General features: G+C 43.6%; 1 protein-coding gene across 3 annotated transcripts in view; it reads left to right on the top strand.

The window, feature by feature from the left end:
• The first annotated feature begins 3797 nt into the window (after positions 1-3797).
• The window catches only part of Wdr11 (WD repeat domain 11), a 47778-nt gene continuing 41332 nt past the window's right edge, over positions 3798-10243 (top strand). For 2 of the 3 annotated variants that reach the window (XM_021228518.2, XM_005063375.4), the window contains exons 1-3: positions 3799-3954; positions 4894-5005; positions 8015-8168. In XM_021228518.2, the coding sequence (XP_021084177.1) occupies positions 3869-3954; positions 4894-5005; positions 8015-8168 (352 nt within the window). In that variant the 5' untranslated portion in view covers positions 3799-3868. Of the gene's footprint in view, positions 3955-4893; positions 5006-8014; positions 8169-10243 lie in introns of all 3 variants that reach the window. The other variant, XR_002383169.2, reaches the window with a different exon arrangement.

The raw sequence follows: 10243 nt of genomic DNA, 5'->3' as shown, positions 1-10243 counted from the left end.
ATGAACCAAGACAGACCCTTCCTTGAGTTACTTTTTCCTGGTATTTAGCCACAGCAATGAGAAATTTAACTAATATCCTAGGTCTATGGGAAAGTTCAACCCCTACCTCTGTATAATCCTGTTTCTCTTTCTTAATTTTTCTGACACATAGTTGGAATCCTTAACCACAGATCAGCATCTTTCAAGAAATCCCTAGTCCAGCAGGCATTGAGGAAGGTCTCCTCAGGAGACTTCTTCCTTCAGACAAGTTCTGAGAGACAGGGAAGAATTCAGCAGACAGTAGGGGAGGAGGCTCAGTAAGGGATGGTTATTAGAAGTTCTAATCTGGTTTCACCCGAGATTCCCACTGGTCTGTTGATGGCCATATTTTGCTAGCATGTGGAAGAAATGGTTGACTGTTGATGAATCCTCAGATAATGTCAGAGGAGGATCAGGAGAAAGGCATGTGGGCACCTGTATGGCTGGACTCAGACTCTGAGTCGTGAGACTTTTCTTCAAGAGATACCAAACTGTGATAAAGGTTCCCGATTATGGGGGTTGAGGAAAATGTCAAATTCCTGACAGAAGATTTCAGTTAACCTTCTTTCTGAGCCATCCAAACCTTGTCTGTGAAGCAGAGGCTCTACATGAGCTGAGTGACATAGACTGTCCCCCTTAAAGATGACGATGGTGATCTCATACCTGGTTATCCCAATTTGATCATATAGCAACCAAACCCAACTTTAGGGAGTGTCAGGCCCCCTAAAGGCTCCAAGATGTTGTGGGTAGATTCAGGAAAGAACCACAGTGGGTTATAGAAATCTGGCAATCAGCACCAGACTCTTCCCATGATGGTGGACAGACATTTTCACTCACAGAGATGGGCTCTTTTCTGGACGTGACTTTGCTTTTCCTGCTCATTCTGAATTAGCCAGGGTCATGCTCAGTGACTTCTGGATATGATGTGTTACAGCAGCCCACACAATGTTATCTCTGCTCTGGGAACTTCTGCCTGGTGGGATTAAAAGCAATGCCCATGTAGGACTAGTCTTAGGAACCTGGTGTCCTTCCCACTGCTCTCAATTTAATAGACAAGAGAAAATGGGTTAGGTCTACTGTTGGGTAGAATCATGTAAAAATGAAGGTGTTTAGGGGACAACTCTGAGTAGATCCTGGGAGTCCTATGATTTTCAGAGGTAAATGTCTGCTCTCCTGGGTCTCTCTAATCTGGAAGAATGGGCACTGCTCAGGGATAAGCAATCCCCTCGTGGCTTAAAAATTGATGCTGCCTAATTATCACCACTACAAGATGCCACAGTTTGTGCTAAGACACTTACAAACCCCTGCTGTGGGTTAATGGGCTTGAATCAAATTCTGAAATCCCAACAATCCTCTGATGTGAACAGGTTACCACACAAAGACTTCTCAGAAGGGCTCAACAGAGGAGAACAACAATGGATTCCTCAATCATAGACAACATGAATGTCTTCAATAAGGGCAGCTCTTTTGGTCTATTCTCCTGGGACTCTCTGCAGTGGCTCACATCCTTTACCCCAGAGCTGCCAGAAAACAGTCAGCTAGGGATGGCAGGGCTTGAATTGGGAACATTTTAAAAATTACTGCCATCTTACCAGCATGACAAGTTTTATCAGAACTAAAACACTTTATATGAAGGTTTGTTTTTGTATTTGTGATTCACATCCACATTTTTTACTTCTATATTTTGTATTTGTGATTCATATTTGTGCATAAAATGTTATAAATAATATATGTAAACAAAAGTAACAAATTTCTGTTAATCACACTGCTTCTCAATAGATTGTATTCTTACTCAAATCACCAAGTTTCATAGGTGTCCTTTAACACCATGATACAAGAATATTAGTAATTACCCTCTAAAAAACCATAAAGGAGATTTAAGCCTCGTTCCCATGGGGAATTAATTTTCATAACTGCTACATTTTTCTACAAATGTGGAAAATCAATTATCATTTTCATTCTCTAATTCCTATTTAAAGCCTCTGAATTAATGAAACAAACATGAGGAACAGGAGAATACATTGATTCATTTGACTGGAAGCTCCTGGGCAATTCACTTCACCTCCAAAGAGCATTTTTTAAACAGTCAGACCCAAATCCTCAGTAACTGGTGTGCTTGGCAGTCACCTGCCTCTGTGTGGTGAGCCAGACTCATGAGCTGCTGGCGAGTCAAGGAGTCACTCAGAAGCAGCAAGGGACCAAGGGAGACAGGGTGGGCCTGAAGTGCCAGACCCTCTAAAGCTTCCAAGATGTTGGGGGTAGGTTCAGTGAGAGAACCACAATGTAGGGAGCCCCCGTGTGAGAACAGAGATAGAAAGGAGATGGATCACGCTTCCAGGACCCAGTGTCTGGCTTTGCTCCAGGCTGGGAATTGCCCAGGGCTCCAGAAAGCACTTCGTTCCTTTATTCCCTGTAATTGGCACCTGCCCTATTGCCAGGTGTGTTATCATACAGAACAATGTGAGTGGAGTTGTAGCCTGGTCTTGTATCAGTGGAAGCGCTGTGGCTGCCTATTAAAAACTCAGTGTCTCCGTAATCCAAAGATAGAGGGTGAATCATCAAGAAAGATTAATAGTAATTACATCAACTGACTAGTGAAAGAGTAAAAACTGTTAAATATTACATTGATTTCATAAAAGTACTGTATGTGTATTTCTAAAGACATTCAGACACTTAAAAACTTTGTCTTTATGCATTTCTAAGACTTCTGCATTTTTTATAATAAACATTTGGTTATTTTAAATTTGAAAAAAATTGCTTGTAAAAAGGTTAGCTGTGGGCTGGAGAGCTGTGAGTCAGTGGTTAGGAGGACTGGCTGCTCTTCCAGAGGACCTGAGCTCACTTCTCGGCACCCACGTGGCAGCTCACAACCGTCTGTGACTCTAGTTCCAGGGTACTTGGTGTCTTCTGATGTTGAAAGAAAAAGATTAACACGTTATACAGTACTATAAAACTATGTATACTATAATTTTATCTGTACAATAATTGGGAAAATATAAGTAATTGGCAAATGAAAATTATGGACATACTGTGCCGTTTTAAAATAACCTTTGGAACTTAGCATGGTGGCTATAATCATATCACTTGGAAGGCAGAGAGGCAGGAGGATAGTGAATTTCAAAGCAGTCTGAGCTACAAGAATGAGTCCCTGATCCAAAAAGACAACAAAATTTTGGGGGGAATATGTGTCAGTTCAAGTATTTGACTCATGTACGCAGTGCGCTGGGTACACACACACACACACACACACACACACACACACACACACACACACACACACACACACACACACACACACACACAGACCCCTGAACTGTTACAGAGTCCTTATATTTTAAAGGGTTGTCTGTATAAGTCAGGGAAGCCTAAATCCCAGCTCCTGTCCCACACTGACCAAGAAACCTCTCTCTCCAAACTGTTCACACTTTAGGAGAGACAAGACACTGTGTCTTCATGTGCATACTTCTAATGTCTACAGCAAGCAGCACCTGGCAATGGAGGTTGTTCTAAATCAACAAATCAAAGGCAGAAAGGCAAACTGGGTAGTTTATTGCTATGTTTTCACGATTTCCAGTAATCTGCATCCCAAAGGGAAGAAACAGGTGCGAACGGTAGCAGAAGCCTCTTCCATGCGTAGATCCAACAGGCACAATGCATGGAACTCACTCAAGTCTCGGAACTCTGGAGAAGGAGGAACTTAGAAGACCGATACCCTAGAGAGACTGAAGGAGGAACCTTGGATCCCACGGAACCTGACAGCGGCGCCGACACGACTACCCGGACTTTGGAACGGAAGGACTGAGCGTGTCGCTTCCTGCCTGCCGGTGGGGAGGGCCGCAGTGCCGCCGCGATGTTACCCTACAACGTGAACTTCAAGGTGTCGGCGCGCACCCTCACCGGGGCGCTCAACGCGCACAACAAGGCGGCGGTAGACTGGTGAGGGCAGCGCTTCCGGCCGCCGGCCTCGGCCGCAGTTCGCGAGGGGACGGGGAAGAACTCGGGGCTTCCGGTCTCCCCTGCCTAGACCGCCGCCGGCCTCCCATAGCTCCCAGATTTTTCTTTTAGCTGAGACGTTTTGTTGTCATATGGGTCGCAAATGTCCCGAGTGGGCAATTCCTCGGTGCAAACACGGTTCCATTCCTGTGTTCTTTTCTCCTCTTATTCCTTGGCTGCTCCCATTTCCTCTTTGCCAACCTGGACCCGGGAGGGCTTCTCTCCCTCCACTCCCTGTCTCCTTATCTCTTCCTGGTCCTGACTTTTTCTTACCCGTGCATACTCCTCTTTTTCACTTACACTCATTCAACATTGCCCCACACTCGTCTGCCTGTGCACCTGCTCCACCTTTGTCTTTCCTGGCTCCTGTGAAACACAGTCCTCCACAGCCGGTCTCTTCCCACAGTAAAATAACACCGAAGCTCTGAGAACTAGTAATGATGTGATGCAAAATTTCATAGCTGTGGTGCTGCGAATGTTGCTACGGAGGCTGTAACCTCTTGTGTTATTATTATTATTTTTCTTAATTTGGTTGGAAGGACTAAGACTAGCCACTTATCCTAGGCACATTGTGGATTCTATGTTGTTATAAAAGTAAACATTGGATGCAAACTTTATGCATACAAAAGCAGCACAGATTGTCTTACACATCAAATCTCTGCTTACATATCTTTTATAACTGTTCATATAAGTGAAAGAGTCTTAATAAATTGTTGGTAAGCTTAGCTAGAGCCTTATATAAATGGAACGATATCACAAACCTTTGACTTTAAGTAATGCTATTAATGATGATACATATGAACTAGATTGATTTATGATAGGCAAGAGGAAAGTTGGGTTGTTTTGTTTTTTATTTACATTTTAACATTGATGTTTTGTCAGGGGCTGGCAAGGTTTAATTGCTTATGGATGTCATTCGCTTGTGGTAGTGATCGATTCCAATACTGCCCAAACTCTACAAGTTCTAGAAAAACATAAAGCTGATATTGTTAAGGTAAGTTAAATCCCACATCAAGCCTGTAGATCTGCCTCAAGTTTAATACATCATCTGGTTCTCATTAAGTCATAGGTATAAATGTCAAATAGCCTTTAAATTCAGTTATGTCCGATGTCTTAGAACGTTGCCAAGAAAAAGCCAAACTATGGAAAACATGCAGTAAATAGCTGTTAAATGGAACTTATTTGCACTGTTAGGGCTAAAGTAAAGATGCCTTGTTTTCCACAGCGGGTCACGTGCATATGTTCATCAGCTCTGCTTAGTCACCTGGCTGTCCTTCATGCAAATACCCTACAAGTGTTGTCTTTGTGTTATAAACTCACATTAGCAAGAAGGGGAGTTAGTGTTTGCAAACTGCAAATAATAAAGTTCCCTAGATGTATCTGTGTGTAGACAGTATGCATAATACATGTGATGTTCAAACGTGAATGTATACATATGTGCACAGACACATACACATGTATTAAAAAGAGTTTTACTTGAGGAGTGTAAAGATTAGTAAAATTAGTATTGAGAAAACTTTGTTTCCACCGTCTCCATAAATTCTATTGTAATTTATTACTTTTCTACTTTGACATTTATTATATACGACTGTTTATATGTGTACACACATGTGCTTTCCTACGTTTCTGTATATTTGAAGATTTGCGATGTTTTATCAACTAAGCACACTGAACAACAGATCTAGAATCTACACTGAGGTTAGGGTCTGCCCCGTGGAGCTGACAATCCATGGGCTGGTAATAGCCAAAGAAGTAAAGTAATTACACATCCTACAATAACAGGGTGCTGAGAGAGAAGAAGGGATGGTCCTGAGCACCAGGGAAGTGTCCAGGGAGAGAGAAGAAGGGATGGTCCTGAGCACCAGGGAAGTATCCAGGGAGAGAGAAGAAGGGATGGTCCTGAGCACCAGGGAAGTGTCCAGGGAGAGAGAAGGGATGGTCCTGAGCACCAGGGAAGTGTCCAGGGAGAGAGAAGGGATGGTCCTGAGTACCAGGAAGTGTCCAGGGAGAGAGAAGGGATGGTCCTGAGCACCAGGGAAGTGTCCAGGGAGAGAGAAGAAGGGATGGTCCTGAGCACCAGGAAGTGTCCAGGGATAAAGAAGAAGGGACGGTCCTGAGCACCAGGAAGTGTCCAGGGATAGAGAAGAAGGAATGGTCCTGAGCACCAGGGAAGTATCCAGGGAGAGAGACGAAGGGATGGTCCTGAGCACCAGGGAAGTGTCCAGGGAGAGAGAAGGGATGGTCCTGAGCACCAGGGAAGTGTCCAGGGAGAGAGAAGAAGGGATGGTCCTGAGCACCAGGAAGTGTCCAGGGAGAGAGAAGGGATGGTCCTGAGCACCAGGGAAGTATCCAGGGAGAGAGAAGAAGGGATGGTCCTGAGCACCAGGAAGTGTCCAGGGATAAAGAAGAAGGGACGGTCCTGAGTACCAGGAAGTGTCCAGGGATAGAGAAGAAGGAATGGTCCTGAGCACCAGGGAAGTATCCAGGGAGAGAGAAGAAGGGATGGTCCTGAGTACCAGGAAGTGTCCAGGGATAGAGAAGAAGGGATGGTCCTGAGCACCAGGAAGTGTCCAGGGATAAAGAAGAAGGGACGGTCCTGAGTACCAGCAAGTGTCCAGGGATAGAGAAGAAGGAATGGTCCTGAGCACCAGGGAATGATTTGGCTTTTAGTGATGGTTACAAGGTGTACCTCTTACTCTGTGAATATTTAATGTTCAAGAATCTAATCAGATTCTTAAGAGTTCTGGTAGAATTTAATTTTTAATTTGAGACTGGGTAATGCCTTGCACTTGCTCGCCATGCACGCTACCACTGAGCCGCATACCCAGCCCTTATTTTACCTGGTTAAAATTTTGAGACAGGATGCTGCTGCGTTGCCCAGGCTGGCTTTGAGCTTGTAGTCCTCCTTCCTCGGCCTCTAGGATATCAGGAACTATTACTGCACCAACAGGCCAAACTCTATTTTTATATTTTAATATACTTTGCTTATATATGTTGTGTGTGTATGTGTATATCCATGCTTGCATGTGTGGGCCCACATGTTTATGGGGGCTCTCTTAGTTAGGATTTCTGTTGCTGTTATAAAACACAACTAAAAGCAGCTTGGGGAAGAAAGGGCTTGTTTCCTATTCTGGCTTGTAGTTCATCATGCAGGGAGTTATGAAACGGCAAGAACCTGGAGACAAGAACTGATGCAGAAGCCATGGAAGGACACTGCTTATTGGCTTGCTCCTCATGGCTTGCCCAGCCTGCTTTCTTACAGCACCCAATCATCAATCAAGAAAATGTACCACAGGCCAATCTGACAGGGGCATTTCTCAATTGAAGTTCCCTCTTCTAAAATGTCAACTTGTATCAAGTTGACATAAAACTAGCCAGTGCAAGTGCTGTGTGTGCCTGCATATATGACATCCAGAGGTTGACATTGGGAGTCTTACTCAGTTGCTGTCATCTTATGTATTGAGGTAGGGTCTCCTCTGAACCCAAAGGTCATCAATTTGAAAAGTCTAACTAGCCAGCTTGCCCCAGAGAGAGATCCCCAGCCTCTTCCTCCCTAGCTCTGGAATTACAGGCAGGCCTCCAAAGTTTTTGTGTCTCTAAGTTGTTGGGTTTTTTTCTGATTAGAACAATAGAATATAGAAAAATATTCTTAGCTATTCATGATTTTAGATATTTTACACAAGTAAGATTTTAGGAAAACTAAGCTCCAAGATGGCCTGGAATTATACCAAGGCATTTGAAAAATTTTGTTCTATTTTCATACCTGATGTTAATAAAATATTTAGGCTATGAATCATGTTTCACATTTCAAAGACACTGTGATTTAAAATTAAATACATCATTTAAAAATAAGTAATAAAATGTCTTCATTTCAGAATTAATACTAGTTTCCTGCTTAGTCGTACCAAACTGTTTTTACCGTCTGAATGGTTAATGTGTTGTGAGGATGATGTCTGCTGTCATTTGGTGCAAGTGTGCTTGATCAGTTTCTCCTCAACACTAGGTTAAGTGGGCCAGAGAGAACTACCACCATAACATTGGCTCGCCGTACTGCCTGCGCTTGGCTTCTGCTGATGTCAATGGCAAGATCATTGTATGGGATGTAGCAGCAGGAGTTGCTCAGTGTGAGATCCAAGAGCATGCCAAGCCCATCCAAGGTGAGAGCCCAGCTCTGCTGAGCTTGTTAACACGCTCACACTGAGAACGCTTTTTTCTTTAGTTCTCTCTCTATTTGTTTGATTTTGTTACTTCCAGGCTAAGTTTTGGGGGTGTTTAGGCTGTCTTCTGGTAGGAATTTGACATTCTTTCTCCTATCGATCCCCCTTTGGGCACTGTTTCTTCAAATTTTAACTGATTCTTACTAAAGTAAAATGCATTGGTTTCAGTACTGGCCTCAGCTGTGTAGATGAGCCACCAAAGTACAAGCTGTAACGTACACTTGTTGGAATGACTGCAGTGAAATAGTTGGCAGTACTGACGATAGAGTAATAGAGATTAACAAACTTTTATTCTCGTGTTCATAACACAGTTGCTTGGTTCTTTTCTTTTAATGTTATTCTCCTAAAACTATTACACTGTTCTTCAGACAATGTCTCCTGCTTGACTGAAGCACACACACACACACACACACACACACACACACACACACACACACACACATATGAAGGGCTCAAGCATGCACGGCATGTACTTTAACTACTGAGCCATCTCCCCAGACCTGTATTTTGTTTTCCTTTCTTTTGCTTTATTCTTCTCTCATAGAATACATCCTTACCATAGCCTCCTCTCCCTCCCCTTCTCCAAGCCCCCATCCCCCAGGATATCAGCCATACACAGCATAATAAGTTACAATAAAGACTAGATACCCTCATATCAAGGCTAGATGAGACAACCCAGTAGTAGGAAAAGGGTCCCATGAGAAGGCAAAAGAGTCAGAGATACCCCCATTCCATTTTTAGGATCCCTCAAAAACCCCAAGCTAAACAACCACAGCTTAGATGTAGAGGGCCTAGGTCAGACTCATACAAGCTCCCTGATTGCCACTTCAGGCTCAGTGAGCCCCTAGCAGCTCTGCTTAGTTGATTCTGTAGGCTGTGTTCTGGTGTCCTGACTCCCCAGGCTCCTACAATCCTTCCTCCCCCTCTGCTTCAGAGTTCTGCCTGGTGTTTGGCTGTGGGTCTGTGTATCTGCTCCCATCAACTGCTGGAGGAATCCTCTCTGATGACTCTGATGACAATGGGCTAGGCACCAATTTATGAGCATAGCAGAAGACCATTGAATCATTTCATTCACTGGTGGTTTTGTTTTGTTTTTTGTTAGTCATGTTTATCCCTCTAGGTCTCTGAGCCATCAAGATTCCAGGTTTTGGCCATCCAGGCAGTGTCAGGCATGGGCTCCCCCTTGTGGCTTGGGCCTCAAATTAGACCAGTTACTCCCACATACTCTGAGCCACTGTTGACCCAGCACATCTTGCAGGCAGGACAGGTTGTAGGTCATAGGTTTTGTGACTGGGTTCATGTCCCAATCCCCCCAGTGGGAGCCTAGCCTGATTACAGAAGTCAGCCAATTCAGGCTCTGTATCCTCCATTACTAGGAGTCCTCACTAGGGTCACCCTCAGGTTCCAGGAAGTTTCCACTGCACTAGATTTCCACATCATCCATTAAATGCCCCTATTTGAGTTGTCTCTCCCTATACTCTCTCCCACACTTGACCCCTCCTCCCATTTCCATTCCCACCCATCCCCAGTCCACCCACAAAATCTGTTTCCCCTCCCCAGGAAGATCCGTGTATCCCCGCAGGCCTCTCTTTTTTTATCTAACTTCTCTAGGTCTGTGGATTGTAGTGTGATTTTCCCTTACTAATAGCTACTCACAAGTGAGTACAGGTCATGTTTGTCTTTCTGGGTCTGGGTTGCCTCTCTCAGAATGATTTTTTTTTCTAGTTCCATCCATTAGCCTGCAAATTTCATGATGCCATTTTTTTCTGAGTAATATTCAATTATGTAAATATACCACATTATCTATTCTTTGGTTGAGGGACATCTATGTTGTTTCCAATTTCTTGCTATTATGAATAAAGCCATTGTGAACATAGTTGAGCAAGCATCCTTGCAGTAGGATAGTGTATATTTTGGGTATGTAGTAATTTTTAAATGGTGGTTTTTAAAATATTTATTGAGTGCTTACTCTGTACTAAGTACTAGGCAACATTCTTGTTCTAAGATATTTATTG

Source organism: Mesocricetus auratus, unplaced genomic scaffold, assembly GCF_017639785.1.
Source record: "Mesocricetus auratus isolate SY011 unplaced genomic scaffold, BCM_Maur_2.0 Super-Scaffold_4256, whole genome shotgun sequence".
NCBI lineage: Eukaryota > Metazoa > Chordata > Mammalia > Rodentia > Cricetidae > Mesocricetus > Mesocricetus auratus.
The sequence above is the reverse complement of the archived record's forward strand: the minus strand, read 5'-3'. Positions and strand labels throughout refer to the sequence as shown.